The following is a 25151-nucleotide window of genomic DNA, read 5'->3' as shown; positions in this document are numbered from 1 at the left end:
GGGTAGCACCACTGTATTCTCTGTAATGTATGGAAGGGAACGATCTGTGTACGCATCAGCCCAAATGATGGAGGACAGCAGGAAGACCTTCCATGTGCCAGCTTGCAACAAAATGATCCAAAGGACCCTGGTACACAGGGCAGCATAGCCTAAGAAAATGGGTCCCTTAAAAATCTTGCTGATTTAATGCTTTAAGATGTTGAGAGACTTTGTCTTTGTACTGTTTCCACACAAGGATCACAGGGCTCTGGTCATGGGTGTGCATGGGAATCATCAGATAAATAATGTTTCTCTCCTGTAGTGAGCAGGTGGCTTTATCAATGTTATCACATTTTAGAGTTTAGAGTGAGAAGAAAATCCTTAATTATTCAGAGTTCATTGTTTAAACAGCTTACCCTTAAAAATAGAAAATGAAATTTATTACATAACGCTACCAAATTTTGTAACATAGGGACCAATTTATGCCCCAGCGAATGCCTGCCGCTTACATTATTGATAAAGATATTTATTGAAAGTATAATTTTGTTTCTTTTTCAGAAATATCCTGTATTGCCATACCTGGTTTTAGTATTGAAACAATTCTTATTACAGAGAGACCTTAATGAAGTATTTACTGGTGGAATTGGTTCTTATAGTCTCTTTTTAATGGCTGTCAGTTTCCTTCAGGTAAGTCATATTAGTGTGCCATGCTGGTGTGCACTAAAAGTAAAACATGGATTGTTTTAATGTTATTTGAGACTTTTCACTGGAAATTTTAATATGCAAGTATATGGCTGATCCCGTTGTTAGGAGGCTGAGGAAGGAGGATCACAAATTCAAGGCCAGCATGAGCAGTTTAACAAGACTGTCTCAAAATAGAATAAAAAGGGTTGGGGATGTATCTCAACACTTCCTGCATTCCATGCTAAGTACTACAAAAAATATACCAAGGTGTAGTCTGGTTTCCATAAGTGTCAGTGCAAAAAGTAAGAATGTCTTCTAAGCAGCGAATCGTGGCCAAGATTGAGAGCTCCTACTGGGTAAGATGAGTTAAGAGTCTTAGTCTTTTGTGTCTTTGTAGCACTGGTTGCCAATGACTGCTGTGAGTCAGAATGACCTCCCCACTGTGTGGGTCAAGCCAGTCCTTTCAGCTTCCTGGGGCAGCAGCCAAACTCAGCCTTGCAGACTCCCCTCCCCCAGTGCTGTAGTCACAGAGTTGTTGTGTGGTGTCATCTAGAGTTGCAGTACAGCCTGTTACTCCTTTATCTGTTGGCTCCTGTGCTAAACCAGAATTGTGGTAATACGGCTTATGGAAGTTAGGGTGTTCTTGAAGCCTCTCGTCTCCACTAATTTAGAAAAAAAATCTAAAATAATTTCTTCCTTTCTTTTTTCTCTTTTTAGTTACATCCCAGGGAAGATGCTTGCATCCCCAATACAAACTATGGTGTTCTCTTAATAGAATTTTTTGAATTATATGGACGACACTTCAATTATTTAAAGACTGGCATCCGGATAAAGGATGGCGGTTCCTACGTGGCCAAAGATGAAGTACAGAAAAATATGCTGGATGGCTACAGGCCATCAATGCTTTATATTGAAGATCCTTTACAACCAGGTATTGAAATTAGGTAAATTTGTGGGCACCCAGAGAGGGCATCATCCGTCTCCTTCTAGATTAAATCTTCTTTGGATGAAAAATGAAGAATAATTTCTAATTTTAGTTTCTTAGTCAAAATGTCTCAAGAGTAAACATAACCAAATTAAAGGATTCCCCCCGCACCCCAATGTGCAGACTTGCAGATGAGCTGGTGGTAGAATCATGTGTCGTTAAGCAGGTGGATTAGTTATTCACTCATTGGGTCCTCATATACCTCCAGTTTGGTGCCATTTTTCCTTTTTCTGTGTCCTGTCTGGTGAATCCCACCAGTTTTCACTGAGGCCTTTTAGGAAGTATTCTGAATCCCTTAGAGTGGGAATAGTGTATGTCTTTGAATTATGAGCAAAGGGGTTAGTGTGCTTCTTCGCTCTAATTTTGCATAGTCCTCCTGTGCATTTTCTAGCTTTGTGTTACCTTGAAAGTGAACAGAATTATAAATCCCCTTCTTGCTCTTTTTGTTTGTTTGTATCTTAGCTTTTCTGGATAATATTTTTTCTTCATAGAATTAAAACTTATATAGTTTCTGCATTTTGGGATTTTAGTGAAAGTACTTTTAGTCATTTGCTTTAATGTGTTAACTCTGAAAGTAAGGAAAAGGATTTGAAAAGATAAAATAATTGCCCGGGAGCTGTTTTCTCGTTTATTAAAGTATTTTTTAAACATTAATAGTTCTATAGGTTTAGTCATTGAGGAAATACTCATTGGGATCTGGCTCTATCCAAATGCATGACAGTCCTTGCTCTTTAGAAGCTTATAATTTAATGTGGAAAATACTGTATTGGCTAATCAAAGGCAAAAAAAATCTGGTGTTTCTTTAGTTTGAATTTGTTCTTAGGAAGAATAGACAGCTCTTTATTTTGTTTGCATGACTGTGTGATAGGATAGGGAAACACATAGACAGCTCCTGTTTACACCATAGTAAAGTACTGACTGCATTTAAGAGCATGGGGGACTGACGGAGAGACTGAGAGCTCAGCTTCAGGGGAGCGCTCCCCACCCTGGGGAACAGAGGGCTGGCCAACATGTAACTCCTGTGGAGCAGTGGTCAAGCTTACTACTTTGTGTGTACATTTCTTTTAAAGGTAACGATGTTGGAAGGAGTTCCTATGGGGCCATGCAAGTGAAACAGGCCTTTGATTATGCCTATGTTGTTTTGAGTCATGCTGTATCGCCAATAGCAAAATACTATCCCAACAACGAAACTGAGAGGTAAAAGTTTCACTAAACTCAGCCCATTGTGTTCACATTGGTTACTTCTAATCTTCAGATTCATGTACCCTTCCTTTCTTTTAAATACCCACAGCATATTAGGTAGGATAATTAGAGTAACAGATGAAGTTGCTACGTACAGAGATTGGATCTCCAAGCAGTGGGGCTTGCAGAATAGACCGGACCCATCATGCAATGGTGAGGTTTTTTTTCAGTGCTGACTGAGTCTTAGAGGCTTTTCTGTGTTGTATTTATTTAATGGGAAGAAACGTTTTCCAATCTTTTGCCACTCTTTCAGGAAATGGTGTTACCTTGATAGTAGATACTCAGCAGTTAGATAAATGTAATAATAATCTGTCTGAAGAAAATGAAGCCCTTGGAAAATGTAGAAGTAAAACTTCGGAATCTCTTAGTAAACACTCTTCAAACTCTTCATCAGGTCCGGTGTCGTCCTCTTCTGCCACGCAGTCCAGCTCCAGTGATGTGGTAAGTACAAGGACACTAGCTTTGAAACGTGTTTCCCTTTGTCTTGCAGGGGTAGCCATCCGTGGGGCTGAGGCTGCTTCCTTTGCTTGTTACTGGAAAGTTTTAATAACTTTCGTATTTGTTCTTTTTCTCAACATTTTCTTCTGAAACATTTCAAGCATACAGTGAAAGTGAAAGAATTTTATTGGTCTCCGTACCCACCATGAGATTCTGCCATTAACATTTTACTCATTATATAACTATCTGTCCCTCTGCCTATTAATTCCTCTTACTCTGATCCATTTTAAAGTAGATTGCAGATAAGTACACTTCTCCCATACTTCTGTGTTGCACATTGTTGACCAGACTTTAGTGTTTGCTTGTGGTATTTTCTTTTAATATGAAATTGACATAAAAGGAAACGGAATTGAACATTCGCATTTTACCAAATGTATACACATGTGTAATCCAGAATGCTAACAAGATATATAATGTTATCCTCGTCCCAAAGAGTACCCTGAGCTCCCAGTTCTAGAGAGGAAACCACTGTTAGGATTTGTTAACACCATAGGTTAGTTTTGCTTGTTCCAGTATTTCATATAATTCATACAGCATATATTCTTTTCTTTTTGGGGGGTACTGGGGATTGAATTTGGGTCCTTGTACTTGCGAGGCAGTTGGTGGAACCACTGAGCTAAATCCCCGGCCTCCATATATTCTTTTTTAAAAAATAAGACTTCATTCATTCAGAAGAATGTTTGAGTCTTCTTATTTGAGTTTTTAAAAATTGAGATATAATTCACATATCATAAAATTTACCATTAAACATATAAATTTGGTGATTTTTTTTAATATATCCCCAATGCTACACAGCTCTCACCACTCTTAATTTGAGAATATTTTTATCACTCCAAAAAGAAACCCTTTATTAGGAGTCCCTCCTATTTCTTCCCTTCCCCAACCTATAATCTACTCACTGTGTCTATTCTGATTAAACATCAATTACATCTTGAGTTTTCTCTATTAAGGTAAATTTTGAGTTAAGATTTAAAGATTCCTTACCTATTACTGTGTTTGAATTTTGAATTCATTGTATGACATAAAGTATGTAAGGAATGTGATTCTTACTGTTCTGGAGGCCACCTTTCGTTACCGAGTCGTAACTTCGTGTGCAGACTTTCCCTGGGTCCCTTATGGGGTCCTGGAGTGGTGCTGTGGAGGACAGAGAGCTAAGCTGGATGTCCCAGATGTGGGGTGAGGGCATGGGGGACAGATAGAGACAGCCTCAAGAGGGAGCTTAGGGCCTGAGACATTGTGACTCAAGATGCTGGCTAGTGTGCCGTCTCTGAAGATAGACAGATATGGGGCCCAGCCCACTGTCTTAGGATGTCTCTGACCTGGTGCACTTGGTGGAAGAGATCTGTCATTGCAAACCTCCCAGAACTGAGCCTCTAAACTTACCACCTTGTGCTCTTGCCTTGCTCTTTCCCTGGTACTGCCACGATTCGTTTTCTGAAAACACAAACACACACCCACTGTGACCTCTGAGCTCCTTCACAGCCAATTCCGAAGTCCAATGTGGGCAGCAAACTTGCCCGCGAACAGAAGCCCACTGGTAAAATATACCCCTTTAACAGTTTGGAAGAAACTGGGGCAACTCATTCTGTGGAGGCCTCCTCAAGCCTCCTTACCTCCTGGTGCTTCAGTTTGTCCAGGGAGTGCTTAGGTAGCATTGTTTTCTTTTCTAAATAATGAATATGTCGATTACTAACATTTCTCATTGTAACACCTGTGACTTGTGTTAGGATTCAGATGCAACACCATGCAAAACTCCGAAACAGCTGCTCTGCCGTCCATCCACGGGGAACCGAGTAGGGTCACAAGATGTGTCTTTGGAGTCCTCTCAGACAATTGGAAAAATGCAGAGCACCCCAACCACTAACACACCCAACAGCACCAACAAATCTCAGGTGTGTGGGATTTTTGTTTTGATTGTTAGTATTCAGTGAAAAATAATTAGAATTTCTTACATGTGAACAGTGGTTTTCATGGGTTTTAAAAAAAATGCTAGGTTTTGTTTTAAGAGGTTCCAAGCAGACAGTGTTTCTGGTAAAAGGATGTCCTGAGGATCTTTATGAGACACCATTGTAACATCCACCTGTGTGGAAATCTAGTGGCCGGTCATTACAGGGTGTCCTGTCCACCCCACCTCATTACAGTTCTGTTGTCATTGCTGTAGTGCTTGGGATTGAACCCAAGGCCTCTGTACATGCTCAGAAAGTTAAGTGTTCTCCCACAGCCACATGCCAGTCCCCTCTCCCACACGATCACAGATTCAGCATACAAATTTCCAGAGGGGTGTTTGTGGGGTCATGTTCATTGCCTGCTTAAGCCCTGGATTCAGTCCCTGGCAACAACAAATAAGAGGCATCAAATAATAAGATCTCAGCAGTATTTGAAATAAACTCCCTGTGAAGTTTTTGCATGATTTCATGACAGTGTTGTGCATATCTGGGAATAATCTTATCCTTTTTAAATACTTCATACCTTTTTGCCTATGTCGAACCTGTCATGTAGCTGTGAGGTGTGGTCAGTTGATTAACATCTTTGATTTAAGTAGGCCACAGATGTACCCTAATATTTTAAGTGTTGGACCATCTTACAATTATTAACCATGAGTAATGACTCAGAGGAAGGGGAGGAGGTCATGGATACTGGGCTCTGGCCTGAGGCCTGTGCCCTCTGAGTACAACTGGGATATGAGATGAGGCCTCTTGCAGCAGAAATGCCTGCCCCATTAGTCACCTTGTATTTGATTTGACTTACTGAGTGCCCTTTACTTCCACAGCCTCCGCTAAGTGCCCCAAACGCAAACTCTTGGAGAAACAGCAATTAAAGTGTCAGGGCTGATAGGAGAGACTGGTCAGGAGAAAGTCACAGGTGACAACAGCAGGAGCAGGAAAGGACCAACCAGCAGTGCCTACCCTTGACCTGCCTGCACACCCGTGTATGTCCAAGAGCTTCTCAGTAATGCACAGACTGTTACAAAGACAAGATTGTGAACAGTTTTTTCAATTAGTGGTCTTATTTTTCCATTAAAAATGTAATGTAAGAGTTTTAGAGGTCAGTAGAATTAACCATCTTTTTCTGCCTGCTAGATAAGTCAGTAGTCATTATGCAGCTCTAGTCAGGGTAGTTCTAGTTTTGAAAGCTCCTCCTGAACACAGGTGTGGTAATATATAACACTGATGCCTGACCGCTTTCTTTCTCCACAGCATGGATCAGCAAGGCTCTTTCGTTCTTCCAGCAAAGGCTTCCAAGGTACAACTCAGACAAGCCATGGTTCCTTGATGACAAACAAACAGCATCAAGGCAAATCCAATAATCAGTATTACCATGGCAAAAAGAGGAAACACAAGAGGGACGCGCCCCTCTCAGACCTTTGTAGATAGTTGGCGCTGTGCAATGGACTGTCTTCTGTGTGCAATGCTCTCATGCTCAGGACAGTTGCATAGGGACTCCCGGGACACATTCAGGAGCCTCACACTGTTGAGACGTTGATTTAGCAACTGCGTTTTTTTCCCAGCTCACCACGGAACGGATCATGGAGACTGACAACTGCAAAACAGAAAACAAGCGAAACAGGGGAAAAAAGCTTCTTATTTGATAAGTCGTATGCTACAACAGGGTCATTTTAAGATTTAAAGCTTGAATGTAAAATACATATATTTCTCATTGGCTTTATGCAGAGTTATAGGGAATAGTATTCAGTGTGGGTAGGGTAATAGAAATAAAAACGATTTCAGAGGATGGGGTGGGAAAGGCAAACAGAAGTATCTTATAGGAAGTCCAGATTCCAAAGGGGAAAGTGATCTGTGCATGTTTTTTTTAATATTTTTGCATATATTTACCATTTTATTGTGTGTATATATAGAAGACCATATAGGAAATTGATATTTGTAATAGTGGATTTGTTAATACTTTTTACATAACATTACTGTTTGAATTGTAAACAGATTTCTTCTCAGGATTAGTTTGAAGAGTAATCTGAATTGTCATCTTGACACCCATGTATAGGGAAGTGATTAGAACCCTATTACTCAGTTTGTTTTCCTCAGCATTGAAATGACTTAATAGAACCCTTGTGACCTTCTTCAAATTTTTTCCTCTAAAGAAAAGGTTTATGATGGCAAATGACAGTTACTTTATTTTATAAAAAAAAAAAGAAAAATGTACTATGTACTTTTGTGTAAACACTGAAAAATCTCTAGTCATTTCTGAGAACTAACTTGCTTCTGTTTTCTATTGTGCTGTCATTTTGGGCAATGGGCAATTACATCTTTGTATTTGTTTCCTTTACAGTCTTTTTCCTCCCTTTCTCTCTATCTCTCTCACCCCCCCACCCCCTGTTCCCCAATAGGAAACTCAAGGCCACCCTCGTCTGGTCTCATTCCTGTTGCAGTGAAACCTCAAGCTCCACAGACTTTGCATGCTGCCTCCTCTGACCCTGTGTGCTGCGTGTGCTTGTGTTTCTCATCTCTTATTCTTTTAAACTCATGCTTAACTACTGTGGGAGAGAATAACTGTAAACAGCTTTAATTAAATCATACTTATAAAAAACTATTTTCTTATACTCCACTTTATGTTTTCGGTATTGTCAATCTTTAAAAATTAAATGGTCTTTGATAATGGATCTATTTTGTATTGCCTTCTTAAGACCAAATACTTCTAGTCATCCCAGTCTTTTCCTTTCATGGAATTGTTATCTTTAATTAAAACTTTTTTAAACATTGGCTTGTTTTAATCATACTGTAAATTTTGGTTGTTTGAGTGCGAATGAGATGTGAAATTCTGTTATTCATCACCTGTTGAGTGTGAAACTCAGTTGGGAATATTTAATAGAATGAATGTAAGTGACATTTCTGAAAATGCTTTCTTCCAAGGTGAAAGCTCTTACGTTTCGCATCAATGTATGTGGCTATGTTAAATGTGGCCATTTCTGAGATGAGATTCTATTGGCTTTTAGGGATTTCTTTTCTATACATTTATAAAATATCAAAGACCAATCAGACCACTAATGGACACATAGTGCAACATTTTATAAAAGAAAATAATGTTAAAGTAAGACCAAAACTGATGTCATCACTGAAATTAACAATTTTCAGTATGTTCGTATTTTAATTCACAATGGAAAATTATGTTCCAAAACTGGAAACCCATAATACTTGTGTAAACCGTGGATGATTTTAAATGTGATGTTATTTTGATGATGTTTTAAATTTTAAAGTCACATTTTATTCTGATCAGAATTTTTACCAAGATGTTGAGCTTTTGTTTTTTGAACTAGTTTGTCATAACATATTGTGCATAATCACAGTATTTATTTTGTAGGACTATTGTGAATGTGTAGACTTATGTTTACTGCTAAGGGAACAATTATTTATAAAATAATATTAAATCCAGTATTAGCTGCCTATTTCAGACACTTAATACTTGCCGAGATCCATGTTACATTTACCACACTGAAGTTTTTGTTTTTGTTTTTAAAGAATCACCCTCATTGTTGAAAGTAAATGTACTCTTAGGGTGCGAATATTAGTGTTCCAATAAGCATGTGATTATATTAAGGTGGTGGTAGCGGGAAGATAATCTTGATTCCATTGGGAATCTTAGATTTTCGTAAATTTATTGGGAAAATAGTTTTTCCTGTACTGCTGAAGTTTCTTTTTGGTAAACAGTATCTTTCTAAAAGAAAAAGCATGAAGGAGAAATTGAGGTGTATATACAGTATGTCCTCAAATGACCAGCATTGTATTCGTGAATACTGTGTATCTTACAGTGAACAGTGTGGAAGCTGTTCTTTTTTCAATCTGAAGTAAAATACTTTCAAGAACTTTTAGTTTGCCTGCTCATTTGTTTTGTACATTTCATCTCTGTATTTGACACCTTATTTCTTTTTTGAGTTGTAATGCTTTCTGTGAAGATTTTGTGACTCTATGGGAAATATGTCATTTAAATATCACGGTCCATCCATGTCCGTGTGTCGTAACCTTCCTTTGCGAGTACTTGTGGAAGACAATTTTTCAAAGTCTGTCTTGCTGTGGTGCCATTTCTTGGCAACCCTGTGTGCGCCCCCAGTCTTAACCATGTAAACACTGGTTTGCAGGGGTGCTGATGGGTCGGAGAGGTGTTGACACAAACCTGAGGGGTCACATTTTTGACACTAAAGGTAAATGCATGTTTTTCCCTCCAGTTACTATGTGGGTTCCTGGTCTTTAGTGTCTTCCTTTTGTTTAGCAATGTTATGCTTGGTTTCCAAACCTCACTTTGATCTGTAGGATCTGCAGTTCTTATATGTAATTGCCCTTGTCTTATTTTTTTGAGTGTATTTTACTTTTACTTGCATTTTGAGCCTCAACATTTAGGTCATTTGATTTGGCTTCAGTTATTCCCAGAAAACCTCTTTTACAGAACAAAACATGGCCCATAGGCAGAGCATTTTTTTGAGTTAATGATTTTGTTTTATATTACTTTTTCTTTCAGATTTTTATTAGTACATATTTGCAGTACATAGCGATTACATTCATTTAGGAAGTTGGTACATGTACATAACGCATCTTAACTCTTCTATATCCCCTGCCCTCCCCTCTCCTCCCTCCATCTCTTGGGGTATCCTTCCCGTTTGCAAAGGGTCTCTCTCTGAGGTCTTATATCTCCATGTGTCTGTGTCTCATTCCCTCACCTGTGTATGGTGTGAGCTGTGTTTGCCTCAGCCCAGAAGTAGTGTGTGGGGCTTCCATTAAGGGAGGAGAATGTGATACTGTGATGTATAGGAACCAGTAGCGGTGATCTGTCTTCATTGCTTAGGCTTCTCCAGTGAGTAGGTTGTGCAGTTATCAGGTTTCTCTGTAGAAATCTCCAAATCACCATTATCAGGTATTACTGATGGGTTTTGCTGCTATTTTTATTGTTTATGACTACATCTCAATTTTTTTTTTGGTACCGGGGATTGAACTCATGTCCTTGCACTTGCAAGGCATGCAGCAGAACCGCTGAGCTAAATCCCTGTCTGTACATCTCAATTTTAATTATAGTTTGAAACATTGATTCCTTTAATTCTGACATACTGGGGCGTTGTTTTGTTGTGTTGTGTTTGTTGTTTTCCAGTACTAGAAATTGAACCCAAGGCCTTCACACTGAGCTATATTCCTAGCCATTTATTTATTTGTTTTATATTGAGAGTGAATTTTGATAACTTTGTGCTCCTCCTGCCTCAGCCTCTCAGAATGCCAGGATTATAGGCCTGTGTCACCACACCTGGCTCTGTTGATAACATCTAGGGAATTGGTTGCTTCAGAATTAGCTTTTCAAAAATTAAATGATAAAGAAGACATTCCCAATGTGTTGTGATGTTGAAATGTTAAAATTAATGATCAGAAGAATTTATTCTTACCCATCTATTCTTGTTCTCCTAGCTCCATTAAATGGTTTCAGTTGTGGAAAGTGACATCCATACAAAGTATTTTGTGAGCAAAGTATTCTATAAATGGCTCTATTAAACTTAAATAGAAATTACATTTAATAGTTACTCTTTGTAGTAATTTTTGTAAATGACAGTTTAGTGACATATTTAGAGAACAGTGTAACATTAATGGGGGAAATGATTTGTATAAGCAATACCTTGGAATCATTGTTATTTATCTTGCTTCTAAACCTCAAGGCTCTAGCTGCCTTCCATTTTGCTGAAACATTTATGGGTGGAATAAATGTTAGAGAGTACATTTTAATATGCTCCTTGATGTTTCACATAGCTCAGAAATGAGCCAGAGTTATTTATTTAGTTAGTTTTTTGGTTGTACTGTGGTGATTGAACCTTGGGTCTTTGCACTAGGCCCTAATCCCTTTATTTCTTGAGACAGGGCCTTACTCTGTAAGTTGCCCACACTGGGCATGAATTTAGGATGCTCCTGCCTTAGCCTCCCAGAGTGCTTAGATCACAGGCATGGTCCACCAGCAATAAGCCATATTTTATTGTCAGTTATTCGCTTGGTTTGAAAACTTGACATGCCCCAAAGCCTTTTTCTTGACCATCTTCTCACAAGTGTCTTGACCTCACATATTAAGCCATTTTGGTCAAAGATAATAAGCTAAGTATAAGTTGACTGCAGACAGTTATTAATCAGAAAATTGCTTATAAAATCTGCTATTCTATTTGGTATCCAGAATTACTTATTTAAGACAGCCTTTATAATAAACTTTTACTTTATCTCAGGGTTTTTGTTTTGTTTGTTTGCTTTTTGCTACTGCTTCTGTTTTTAAATATGTATTTAGCTTTGAGATTTTCTGCTTGTGTGTCTTAATGAGTTTAACCTACAACACAGTCTACAATTTTGGAAGAGAACACTTTGGAAAGGTGGACACAGAGCGATGGAGGTCATGGGCCTTGATTGTATATGACAAGTTTGAGATCTCCTGGCTTTTCTGAGAAGTCACCTTAGCCATAACAGTAAAAACAGAGGATAATGTGGAAATTGGGTCCTTATTTTGCTTGTGTGTCTCAGTGAAAGTTTTTCTTGGTATTTGTGAATCGTTTTATTTTCACATTGCACCTTGGCTGTCTTGTCTTTGTACCAGCTTCTATGCCACCTGATAATAGCTGTTAACAGTGCTGTCTTAAAAGTTCTGTGGAAACAAAATACATTAGCACCACTGAGAGACCATGGAATATTCAAGTTGGTCATTGTCCAACTTGGTTTGTGCAGGAGAAGGAGGAGGAGGAGGAGGAGAGCACATGATCCCCCACCGCCTTACTCCGTACCTCTCAGAGTGAGCTGATAGGGTACCGGCCACATTCTTTGAGTTTAAACTCATCTCACCTTTCAGTTTGGGTTCTGTGCTATTCATAGCTGTTCATTAGCTTTTATATGTACTTGTAATTTATCAAAATATTGCTTTGTTGTGAATTTAATTTCCAAATTTTAAGGTCACCCCTCTCTGATTTTTGCCTACTGAAATGTACAGAAGTTAGATTTTTAATTCTTCACAGTCTTCTAATCCCACGTGTCACATTTTACTATTAAAAGCATACTTAAATACATTTTGAAAATGAAAAGTGAGGTAGTAGCCATAGTTTCCAGACATAAAGTACAAAGAGCTATCGGATTAAACATTTTTAAGTGGTTTATAGACAGACGTGTGTTTAGAAAGCCTGATGAGATCGGTGTTTGTTGTTAACCTTTTCATCTGTTTCCTCCCTTGATTAGCATCGCCTTCTGTGTTATGAAATGCAGACTCCTGTGAGGTGCTGGAGTTGTGAGCCATCTTGAAAGCTGTCCAATCTTGTGTAGCTACCGCTGCAGTGGTACTAAGGCATTTACCAGAAAAAGTGATTTATACAAATGATTTATGAAGTTTCAACATTTCCTGAGGTCCTGTCACTGGGCACCAGTTTTGAAAACTATGAATGAACTACATACCTGGAAGCTCTTTTTTCTTTTTCTTTTTCTTTTTTTTTCTTTTAAGCTAATGAGTGCCTTCAAAGATGTCAGTTGTTTGCTTTGAAAATTTTATGAATTGCATTTCTATGCATAACCCCCCCCTTTTACCATTGGGTTTATTATTTGTAATTCAATAAAAGGCTTTGTGCTTTTATGTACTTTTGAAACCACTGGTCTGAGCCCTTCAGTAAAGCCTGAACAGGCTACTCCCCACTCCCCGCACCCCTAAATGCAGCCTTGTTTAGAGTGAAGCTTTTCTTCTGCAAAGCTGGTATTGTCCTCCATGCCAACAGTGATGAGTGGGAGATGCTTTAGGGTGCTGCTTGTCTTCTGCTGCCTCTGGATCTTGATGCCAGTTTGGCCTCCCCTCAGCCACTGGAAGACTAGAGGCTGACATTATAGAATTTGGTGATAAATATCCTGTTTTAGCCTCACCTTAATCTGAAAGGTTACACTTGCTTTACTAAGAAATCAAACTACCACAGATTAGGTAGAGCAACAACACAGACTGTTCCGATAGAATAATGAAAATGGTTTTTGATAAAAAGAGAAGCAGGATTAATAAAGTGCAACCATAAAATCATGTTTTCAGAATCTGTTAATGGGAAAATTGGTCCTTTGGCTTGCACTGTTGGCACCTGCCTGGGACCCCACTGAACTGTGGTGAAGAAAATACTATGTCATTTGCTTTGAAGTAATCACAAACTGACCTAGAGTGAAGTTGCCCAATAGAAGTGTTGGCAACTCGATAAAACGTTACTGCTCACTCCAGCCAGTTTTGTCTACTAAAAGTGTACCTTTTTTTCAGTAGCTTTCCAGATTTTAGAGTAGTAAATATGTCCAGAACCAGGCGTGGTGGTGGCACACACTGTGATCCCAGCTCTCAGGAAGCTGAGGCAGGAGGATTGCCATGAGTTGGAGGCCAGCCTGGGTTACAGAGACCATGTATTGAAAAAAAAAGGCCCATCTACTTAATTTCACAATGTATGAATAAAGATCCAGTTGCTTTTAAGTTCCTAATCCCACTTAGCTCTACAGAGCTATTTGTTTTAATAATTTGGGATGTATTCTTCTTAGACTTTCCTGTGTTTAACATATAGACATAACTCCTTGGGGTCTTTTAAAGCATAAATGGGGTCATCCAGTAGTAAGTAGTCTGCAACTCTCACATCTTATGATCAAGAGATTTTTCCATGCCCATATACATGCAGTTCTGTTTTCTTTTGTTCTGATTTTTGCAAGTTGCTTTAGTAAATTAACATATCAGATGCTGCTAGACTTAAACTAATGAACTCCTAGGAAAGGTCTACTGTTGTTTAGCTTACCTTGAATAGGGATTTTAGAAAGTTCTGTTAATTTGATGGCAGTTTTCTTCTGAAGTAAGTTTACTGAAAAAAAATTCTCCCTGGCTTTATGTGTTTTTTTCTCATGAGTAGCTCTCTGACAAGTGTCACATCTTTTGAGACTGTTTGCTAGGAGTTATATTTTATAAATACAGAGTAATCTGAAACAGCAAGCACCCTGTTACTTTTTCTGTATTTTACTTTAACTTTTTAGAATGTACTGCCCTTGGAAGACGTAGTAGAAAAAATCATTTATGTTGACTATTTGCCACTTGCCCATCAAAATTCAGTCTTTTAATCATAGCACCCCTCAGTAGCATGTAGCAATGAGAAAACTTGGTTATTTGTCCAGTACAGTAGCACACATTTGTAATCCCAAGGACTAGGGAGGCCAAGGCAAGATTGCAAGTTCTGTTTCATAGTCAAACAATAAAAAGTTAAGGGGGCACAGCTCATTGGGAAAGTGCTGGCCAAGTAAGTATGAGGCCCTGGGTCCAAGGAAGCACTCAGGGAGGAGGAGGGGAGGACATTATCTGTCTCGTGTGGTGAGTAGAGAGCATAGTACAGCAGTAGTTTCTTGGGGAGAGAAAGCTTCCTCTGGTATTGGGAAAAGGATGAAGGATAGCAGTGTGTCTTAGCCCTGGCGGCAGAGCAATTTTTTTTTTTTTTTCCCCCAGTACCAGGGATCAAACTCAGGTCCTTGTGCTTACGAGGCAGTAGAATTTTTTTAAAGATATTTTTCCTTGAAATTATGTTCTTGGGCTTTCATTATGTGATTGTAGCTGTAAGTCTATTAGGAGATATTCTAGATATACCAGTTTAGCATAAGAATACAAATGTTTTTACTTTCAGGGACATTTCACCTTTTTAGTAAAATGCCTTAAATTTCTTGCTTGCTAAGCAAACCATTTTAAACCCAAGCTAGCAATATGACAGAATCCATTTGAAAAGTAGGGTGTGTGTGTGTGTGCGCACGCACATACACATGCACTTGTTTTTGGAGAATTCTTAAACATTAAGTTGACAACTTACAACTTTTAAAGCAAGTAACTCCTACTTGAAAACATTGGGTTTACAATCTGTCATACATATAAAGCACAGATGTGATTTAAGACAAAACTGGCTTTAACATTTAATCCCAACATCAAAATCAAAGGAGAGCTTTAAAAGTATAAAGTGGCCTAGTAAGCCGGGCATGGTGGTGTATGCCTGTAATCCCAAGCACTCGGGAGACTGAGGCAGGAGGATCGCTGTGAGTTGGAGACCAGCCTGGGCTACATAGTGAGTTCTAGGTTAGTATCAAGTACATAGTGAGACCCTATCTTAAAAAAACAAAAAACAAAACCCAAAAAATAAAGTGGCCTAGTAAATGGTGTAACAATTTTCAGAAGTTATTGCTCAACTTAGGCTGCAAAACACTGCACTTATATCACTGGGCAGCTTCAGGAAGGCGGCTGTGCGTGAACACTCCTGAAAACAGTCCTCAAGGAGATTGCGCCATACATCCTTGTTTTTAAAATCCAATTCAAGGAAACTGCTTTCACATACCAGCCTTAAGTACTCAAGACATCTCCACAGTAAGATGGGAGGTGAGCAGGAGGTGACCCAGGACACACCTGTCAGGATGTAGGTGTGACAGGTGGGGCACAGGGCCGAGCTGGAGGGGTGCTGGGAGTTGGGCTGGGCTCTGGCAAGAGAAGCAGGTGGCTCAGGGCAGGCATGAGTTTTGTGGCAGTTCAAAGCCAAAACGTTCTAAAGGTTACCCCCCGACCCTCTTCCTCTACTTTCTCCTCTTCCTGAGGTAGACACTTCCAACATTTGGTGGGTTTGGGGTGTTTACTTCCATGTCTCTCGTACATCTTAACTGCCACTTCTTGGTTTTTAGTTCTTGAAATTCCACACTTCCCACCCTTTCCCCAAACTCCTGTGCCCCAGCTTCCCAACTGAGTCACATTTTGTTTAGTCCACTACTCGGTAAGTACATTATAACTGAGTAAATGCTGTTCTTGACTGAACTGTATCATAAAAATCATTGCTGCTCTTTTCTCCCCTTTTTGAGGAAGGGCAGTGCTGAGGACTGAACCTAGGGCCTTGCTTATGCCACCCACAAGCTCTACCACTGAGCTATGCCCGCCTCATTTCTTTTTCTGAAGTTTCTGTTTTGCCTATGTTCGATGCTGTTTTACCTCCATCTTAGTCACTTTCTCATCACTGAGATGCCATACCCGGCATCCACAATTTAAAGGAGGAGAGGGTATTTGGGCTCATTCTTTTTTAGAAGTTTCAGTCCTTAGCAGCTCCCAGCCAGGAAGGGCCAGGAAGGAGGGAAGCTGCTCACATCATCACGACCAAGAATCAGAGAAGGGAGGAGCCGGGGAGGGAGATGTACCCTTCCAGGTCACCCCCCGTGACCCATGTCCCAACAGCACACAGTGCCCCTATGATCCAGTCACTGTCTATGAGCCCTGCCTCTGACAGCATGAGTTTGGGGCTCATTCTTTACACTTGATCTTAGCCAAAAGGCCGAGAAGCGATTAGGGGCTCATTCTTTAGTCAGGGTTGTTTTGGGTGGTATCAGGAAGCCCAACTCAGGACCTTGTGCTTGTGAGTAGGCGCTGTGCCACTGACCTAAATCCTCCGCCCCTTGGGGGCTCATTCTTGATCTAAACCACAACAGCCCTGACAGTGTTCTGAGCTCCTGCAGGTGCTCAGAGGCGCCTCTGCTGGAGCTCCTGGCTGGTGCAGGTGCAGGGCATCACCCTGGCTCGCTCTCCAATTTCATCGCCTGTAATGTATCTTCTCTTCTCTGCACTGTGTTTCCCTCTGTTGATGAACTTTCCCTTTTCATCATTGCATGGCCCCCAGTAGCTTCCTGGAAAAGCACAGGCTGTAAATGTGTTCTCCATCTATGTTCAATTGATAGTTTGGCTGGATATTGAATTCTAGGCAGAAAAGTTTTTTTTTTTTTCCTTTGGAATTTGAAAGCATTGCTCCATCACTCTCAGTGTCTGGAAAAATCTAATGTGAGTTTCGACCTTTTATCCCTCCCTCTTTTAAGCTTTTAAGATCTTCTCTTTTTCACCGTGTTCTGAAATGTTACTATTATGGAAATCCGGTGGGTCTGTTTTCATTTATTATACTGAGCAATTGGTGTTTTGGGTGCAATCTGGTGACACGCATCTTTCATTGACTGGGAACTCTTGAATTCTTTCTTAAGTACTCCTTCTGTATTCTTAGGAACTCCACAGTTATTCAGATAGTGGGTCTCCTGGATAGAGATTTAATTTTCTTATCTGTTCTTGCCCATTTTCTCTTTTTATTCAGTTTTTAATCTTCCAACCCTCTTCGGAGGTTGTTTTTCTTTTTCTTAATATCTTTCTTTTCCCCTTTCCAAGTTCTTTTTTATTCCCAGATGTTTCTTGTTAAAAACCAGTACCCTATTTTGTTTCGTGGTTATATTTTTGGAGTCTCTGAGGATGTTGATACTATTCTGTTATCTGGTTTTTGTCTGCCTGAGTAGTCTCCATTGACTCTTTTCTCCTGTTTTGGGTTAGAAGTTTTTCTGATTTCTGGCGATTCTGAGTTGCACCTACTCGAGAGTTGGGGTGCTCTCCATGGATCAGTGTGGCCATGTGAGCGTGGGAGTCTGGCACCCCTAGCTGCCTCTTAGATCTTTCAGCCTATCATCCCCACTTTCTGAGGTGCCTAGCATTCCAAGAGCTGCGTCTCCAGAGCTGCCCAGTGTAGCTGAATTGCTTCCTCCTTTTCCCTGCTGTCATGAGAGGACTGAATTTCCTGTGTTGCTCAATGAGATACACTGGACCACGTGCCTTCCGCCAATAGTGTTACTTTCTGTCATTGTCTCCATTCTTTGGGCCTTGAAAAATCTTTACTGCCGTTTCAGTGGGTTTGAGGAGTCAGAAAGTGTAGATCATGGGATTCAAGATACCCTATTTCCTGGCTAGTTTCCCAACATAAAACAACTGTCAAGAGAGAAGGGTGTAGAAAGAGTATTTCCAAGCCTTTAGAGTCAGCTGTCTGAGTTTCACAGAGGAGTGGATGGGAGGAAACTCAATTCTTATCTTTGGATTGTTTCATGTTTTACTGTGAGGTAGATAAACCGGTATGATTAAAAACTCTTAAGTCACACTGTGAGTGATCAGTGGGCACCTGTCGCCGAACGAGCACAGATGAGAGAGGGAGGGAAAGGAGGAAGCCACTTCCTCTGTGGGTTTGCAGCTGGGACCATCAGGTGAGAAGGTGACCGAGTTCCATGTGGTTATGTGTGAAGAGACTGACAAGGATCTTCAAGGTTGGATGCCAGGCTCAGGACAATTCTGTGCTGTCCTGCTTGACTGTGGCCCGTTTGACGGGTGGAGGGAAAGATGAAATTGGCTGCAATAAGTGATTTTTTTTTTTTTTTTTTTTTTTTTTTTTTTTTTTTTTTTTTTTTTTTTTTTTTTTTTTTTTTTTTTTTTTTTTTTTTTTTTTTTTTTTTTTTTTTTTTTTTTTTTTTTTTTTTTTTTTTTTTTTTTTTTTTTTTTTTTTTTTTTTTTTTTTTTTTTTTTTTTTTTTTTTTTTTTTTTTTTTTTTTTTTTAGCTTCTGTAGTACTCACTGATTTTGATTTAGGCTTCAAAATCTTCTCCCTGCACCGGTGATACAGGGTCCCCAATCTGCTGCCTACCTCAGAAACTGACTCGGGCAACAAATACCAAGTGTTGCTGGGTCTCCCTTGGTACAGACCAGAGTCTTTAATCAAATGTATTCTTGAGTCTTTTTTTTTAACACAGCAGATAATGCAAGTCCCAAACACAGCAGGCCTGGACATCTGGAGAAGCCTAACCTGGGCAGACATGCAACTCTGGCTGCAGTGTGGATAAACTCCAAGTGCCCCCCTCCACTCCAAGGTTATGGGAAGATTTTCTTGGTTTTGTTTTCAAACACAAAAATATATTTTTTAAAAAAGCATGGAGATGACCCACATCACAAAAACAGAGCAAGCCCAAATTAATGTAACTAGAAATGAAAAAGGTAAAAAGGCCATCACAATGGCCACTCCTGATTTCCAGATTATTAGCAACTACTTCTCAAACATATACACTATAAATTAGAGAAGTCAGAAGAAATAGAACATTTCTAGATACATGTGAGTAGCCTAAACCAAAGCAAGAGCACATAAAAACTCCAAATAATCTAATAAAAGACAATGAAATTGAAGCAGCAATAAAAGAACTAAGAAAAACCAGAGCCAGATGGATTCACTGTTGAATTGCACAAGAACTTTAGAGAGGATCTAATGCCAATGCTACTCAAGCTCTTTAATGAAAGTGAAAGGGAAGGAACACTCCCAAAGGCATTCTTATAAGCTAACATTACCTTGATTCCAAAACCAGACAAGGGTCCAACCAAAAAAGAACTAGAGGCCAATCTCTCTCTCTCTCTCTCTACTAATAAAAGACAATGAAATTGAAGCAGCAATAAAAGAACTAAGAAAAACCAGAGCCAGATGGATTCACTGTTGAATTGCACAAGAACTTTAGAGAGGATCTAATGCCAATGCTACTCAAGCTCTTTAATGAAAGTGAAAGGGAAGGAACACTCCCAAAGGCATTCTTATAAGCTAACATTACCTTGATTCCAAAACCAGACAAGGGTCCAACCAAAAAAGAACTAGAGGCCAATCTCTCACTCTCTCTCTCTCTTTTTTTTGTACTGGGAATTGAACTTGAGCTTGTGAGGCAGGTGGCAGAAACACTGAGCCAAATCCCTGGCCCAAGGCCAATCTTTTTAATGGTGCAAAAATCCTCAACAAGATATGGAGAATAGAATGTAGTAAATCATCAAAAAGATCATACAACACAACCAAGTAGGATTCATTCCAGGGATGCCAGGATGGTTCAGTATACACAATAAAAATAATTCATCATACAATCAGAAGCAAGGATAAAAGTCACATAATCATTTTCATAGTGTCAGAAAAAGCCTTTGACAAAATCCAATATGCATTCATGATAAAAACACTGAAGAGATAGGTATAACAAGATCTATCTCCATCTGATAAAAGCCATTTATGACAAACCTACTGGCAACATCATATTAAATGGGGAAAACAAAGTTTTCCCTCTAAAATCAGGAACAAGAAAAAGATGTCCAGCATCACCACCCCTGTTTGATATAGTACTAGAAACATTAGCCAGAAGAAAAAGAAATAAAAGAGATATGTAGGGCTGGGGATTTAGTTAGCTCAGTGGTAATGTGCCTGCCTCACAAGCTCAAGGTTGTGAGTTCAATCCCTGGTACAAAAAAAAGGGGGGATATGTATAGGAGAGAAAGAGTCATATTATCATTATTTGCAGGTGACGCGATTCTCTACATAGAAGACCCAAAAAATTCCACCAAAAGACACCTAGAATAACTAAATTCAGTAATGTATCAGGATACAAAAATCAGTAGCATTCCTGTACATAATGAACTCACTAAAGAAATTAGGAGAGCAACGGGACACACACACAAAAAGTTAAATACTTATGAATTAACCAAGGAAGCAAAAGACTTCTATAATGAAAAGTACAGTATCCTGAGAAAATATATCGAAGAGGACATCCCTTGTTCCTACCGGAAGAACAAATATAGTGAAAATGGCCATACTTCCAAAACTGCTATATAGATTCAATGCAATCCCGATAGAAATCCCAACAGCATATTTCATAGAACAAGAGAAAACAATCCAAAAATTCACTTGGAACCAGAAGAGGTTCAGAATAACAAAACCAAAGTGAGAAGCATCACAATCTCAGATTTGTTATATCACAAAGCTACAGTGATTAAAAAAAAAAAAAAGCACAAAAACAGACGTGGATCAATGGAATAGAATAGAGTATACAGAAACAACTCCAAGCATTTCAGCTATTTGATCTTTGACAATGTGCCCCAAGACACACTGGAGGAAGGATAGCCTCTTTTAACAAAATGGTGCTGGGAAGACTGGCTGTCCCTATGCCAAAGGCTGGATCTAGACCCACATATCTCACTATGGACCAAAGTAAAACCAAAACAGGTCAAATATCTAAATGTTAAAACAGAAACAATCTGCTGAAACATAAAACAGATAAAACGCTTGAAGTCATAGGCAGAGTCAAGGCCTTTCCGAAGAGAATCCTGTTGCCTAGGAAATAGTACGAAGAAGCAACAAATGGAATGATATCAAATTAAAAAGCTTCTGAACAGTAAAAGTAACAATCAGCAAAGTGAAGAGACAACCTACAAATAGGGAAAAATTTTTGATAGCTATTCTTCAGAGAACTAATATCTAGACTATATATATCTATATATCTATATATAGGTATATAGATACAGATACAGATATCCCAAAAGATCCAATCAAGAACAGCTACCTGAAATGAATAAATCCTTCTCAGAAGAAGTATAAATGGCCAATAAATACATGAAGAAAGGTTCAACATTGCAGACCATTAGAGGTATGCAAAGTACAACAACACTGAGCTGCCATCTTACTCCAGAAAGAACGGCCATCATTAAGAAGTCAGATAACAAATGTTGGAGAGGCTGAAGAGGGAAGACAACCCTTTCACAGACTGGCGGGAATGGAAATCACTAGTACAATCCCTATGGAAATTAGCATGGAGATTCCTCCAAAAACAAACTAAAAATCCCACTTGATGCAGCTATTCTCCTTCTTGGTATCTCCCCCCAGAGTTAAAGACATCACATTACAGTGACACACGCATAGCCGTGTTTATAGCAGCACAGTTCAGAATAGCTAGATCTTAGAAGCAGCCTATGTGTCCATCATCGGACAAACGGATAAGGAAAGTGTGGTATTGTGCACAGTGGAGCGCTACTCCACTCCACTGAAGGGTAATGAGTCTGCTCTACTCCATTAAAGATAAAGGAGTCAGTTTTAGGAAAAATAGATGCACCTTGAGACCATAGTGCTACATGAAGTAAATCAGATGCACAAGTGTTAAGTACTGCACGGTTTTTCTTACACAAGAAACCCAAGATACAAAGAAAGAGTAAAATAATAGTAGGAAATAGAAAGAGTGATCTTTTTCAAATGGAAAGGGGATCAAGAGATGGAAAGGGTAAAGAAGGGGGTGGAAAGAGAATTAAAATGTGAATTCCCCACCAGGAATGTAAGTATTATATAATACAAACACGTAGTGCCGCGGGTGCGGTTCAGCAGCACAGCGCCTGTCCGGGAAGTGTGAGGTCCTGAGTTTGGTCTCCGGTACCAAAAAGAAAAAAAAGGTATTAATACAAAGATTTTAAAAATATAATAGGAAATAGGGAGCTAAGATCTTTTGCAGAAGGGAAGGAGACTAAGTAAGATATGAAGCGGGGAGGGCAAGGGGAAGTAAAAGGAAATAAGATATGTACATGGTCTCCACAGCAAATATGATCATATACTGCAAACCTCTACTAATAAAAATTTAAAAAGAAAAAAGTACAGGCACGAGTTACAGCCTTTCCTCAAACACCATGAAATGAGTGAGAGCCATTCTTTTCCTTTCTGATTTGAGGTACCATCCTGAGCTCTGTAAGTCTGTAAGAACCAGCCTACGATTTTTGTTTTGTTTTGGTTTTTGGTTTCTTGAAACAGGGTCTCACTATGTAGTTGAGACTGACCTGGAACTCACTGTGTAACCCAGGCTGGTCTTGAACCTGCAGCGATCCTCCTGCCTCAGCCTCCATGCACCACCATGCCCGGCCCAGCCTATGATTTTGAACTGAACAAGGGGTGACAAAGACGAAAAATAAAGAGACACAGTAACAGCTTAAAATCGGAGGGACCAAGGGGCTCATGTCTCCCCTCAACATAGAGCCCCGAGTGACTGGCGCACCTTGGCTTTATTCACTCAGACACGGGTACAAGCAATTGGAGTTACACAGGACTCACTGTCTCCATCCCTCCATGGGACTGTGCCTGTAACCTTATTGGGTGATTGTGGCTGTGGCCCACATTGTGCCCACACGGGTTTCACTCTATAAAACTCCTCTGTAAAGTGGGGTCCCCTCCTGCCCCTCAGGAGCTTTCCTAACAATAAGTATTTTTTCTATTCTTAACCTCCTTTGTTCCTAGAATTCATTCTTTGATTTTTAGAGAACAGGTGCCTGGAGTATCATACAGCTAACAGGTTGGAGATGTAATGTTTCATATTTCATCCCCATAGTATTTTCTGTGTCTCAGGCTGGCCTGAGGACCTGCATCCCCATCCCCTGGAGGTGGGCACACCCACTCTGCTGAGTCAGGGGCTGAGCAGGGGTGGTGGGAGGTGGTGTGTGTGACACTGACGACTGAATGTCTCACGAGGCGATTGTCCCTAAGATGTCCACAGCAGAAGTGGGATGATGTCGGCTCCTGTCGGTCGGTGGTACTGATGCAGACAGCACGTTTAATACTTTCTCCAGCTTAGTATTCCTGTCTGCGGTCACAGGTCTGTGTCAAGATGACAGATGACCAAATGAGAAGTTACAGCACTGCTCCCTGTCTTACCTGAACAGGGCCAAGGGCTCACCGTGTGTCTGCAGTAGGGAAACCTCATTTCCTTGCCTGGAGGCTTCAGAAGAGTCCCTGGAGGCTGCTATGACCTCACCTGGACTCCCAGCGGAAAGGCAGACAGGTAATGGAACAGCTTCAGGCCAGAGAGCCAGGTGCCACCGCACACTATGCCCAGAGGCTGTGGGAACCTGGAGGAGGTGCCTGGGAGTCTGGGGAAGGTGAGAGAGCTCACTGCAGACTGGGAGCTAAGCCTCAGCTGGGACTGCCTATTGGCCACCTGGAGATTTCCACTTTCCAGCATTCCACCCATTTGATTCCTCAGCAGGGTCTCAAAGTGGGTTGGCTCTGCGCTGGACTCCAGGCTCACCTGGGCAGCGGGGCCATAACCCATCAGCGTCTTTTCCTTCCAGCTAAGCTGAGGTCCTTGGTCTCAGGATCCACCAAAGGAGCTCCCGTGTGCCAAGCTTCCTGCAGCCTGCTCGTCACAGGATCACACGTGTGCTGGTTAGACTGCAGGTTCCCAGGCCCTTCCCGAGGCCATCTTGTTACAGTTAAATGAGCCAAACATAGTCCAGGTTCCTGTGCACTGCAAGGAAAGAATTGCCAAGCATGCCTCCTCATAGGCAGTAAGTAGCTACGTTTATTGAAGATCACGGGAGGGCGGCAGGCAGAAGGGCAAGGGAAAAAGCAAGAACCTTTGATGAGCACTAACACGACTCAGGTTTCCTGTATTTAAAGGGTCAGCCACCTCTAACGCCAGGTGCCTCCCATTCCGTCTCCTACTGTTGGAACTAATGGTCTGCCACCTCGGGCATCGTGACCTCCTAAGCTTATTATCCGCCGTGGATAATCACCAGGGCGGTGTGGTGCCCCCAGCTGAATGAAGGGAAGGGAGTGGTTCACTCAGCTCCTCCGTTTCTAACCTTAGCAATCTGGCCAGGGCTTCGGAGTTGGCCCTGAGAAATGGGCACCTGTTGTGACTCTCCCAGCAAAGTAAGAGCCCCATTCATGGTTACGGAGCTCTGGACAGGTAGGGAGGGAGGGACTGAAGGAGGTGGGGGATGCCCTCCGGGGCTTGGTCACTCCTTCCTTTGGTCTCCCAGGCCCCTCCCAGCTGACTCAGAAGAGGCTTCTTGCTCACCCAGACTGGGTGCCTCAGAGACAGAGCAGCTGCCAACTCTAGGGCCCCGCCCTGGGCTACAGGGGCCATTCCCAGGTTACACACCTACTTTCTTACGCACGCTTTGTCCTGGTGCCAGCGAAGGCCAGGTCAAGAAGGCCTATGCCAGCCCGGGCGGTGGGCGGGGGGTTCGCACCGCTGGACCCTCCCGAGGGGGCCAGGCCTGAGTCAGACGCGAGGTCGGGACGGAGGCGTCCTCGTCCTGGCGGGAGGGCACCAGCCGGTCTGCGGAGCCTTCCAGAAAGGGGAGGGCGTTCCTGCAGGGCGGGGGAGTCCTGGAGCAGAAGCAGCTGAAAG

General features: G+C 40.8%; 1 protein-coding gene across 6 annotated transcripts in view; it reads left to right on the top strand.

The window, feature by feature from the left end:
- Window positions 1–23777, top strand: part of Tent4b (terminal nucleotidyltransferase 4B) — an 83430-nt gene extending 59653 nt beyond the window's left edge. The window contains exons 7-14 of one of the 6 annotated variants that reach the window (XM_033757781.1): window positions 538–666; window positions 1381–1594; window positions 2719–2845; window positions 2940–3043; window positions 3144–3331; window positions 5116–5280; window positions 6586–6631; window positions 23677–23777. In XM_033757781.1, the coding sequence (XP_033613672.1) occupies window positions 538–666; window positions 1381–1594; window positions 2719–2845; window positions 2940–3043; window positions 3144–3331; window positions 5116–5280; window positions 6586–6631; window positions 23677–23762 (1059 nt within the window). In that variant the 3' untranslated portion in view covers window positions 23763–23777. Of the gene's footprint in view, window positions 1–537; window positions 667–1380; window positions 1595–2718; window positions 2846–2939; window positions 3044–3143; window positions 3332–5115; window positions 5281–6585; window positions 9497–12573; window positions 12911–23676 lie in introns of those variants that run through there. The other 5 variants (XM_033757782.1, XM_033757784.1, XM_010629089.2 and 2 more) reach the window with 5 other exon arrangements.
- The last annotated feature ends 1374 nt before the right edge of the window (window positions 23778–25151 follow it).

Source organism: Fukomys damarensis, unplaced genomic scaffold (genome assembly GCF_012274545.1).
Source record: "Fukomys damarensis isolate Sample0158 unplaced genomic scaffold, DMR_v1.0_HiC HiC_scaffold_32, whole genome shotgun sequence".
NCBI lineage: Eukaryota > Metazoa > Chordata > Mammalia > Rodentia > Bathyergidae > Fukomys > Fukomys damarensis.
The sequence above is the reverse complement of the archived record's forward strand: the minus strand, read 5'-3'. Positions and strand labels throughout refer to the sequence as shown.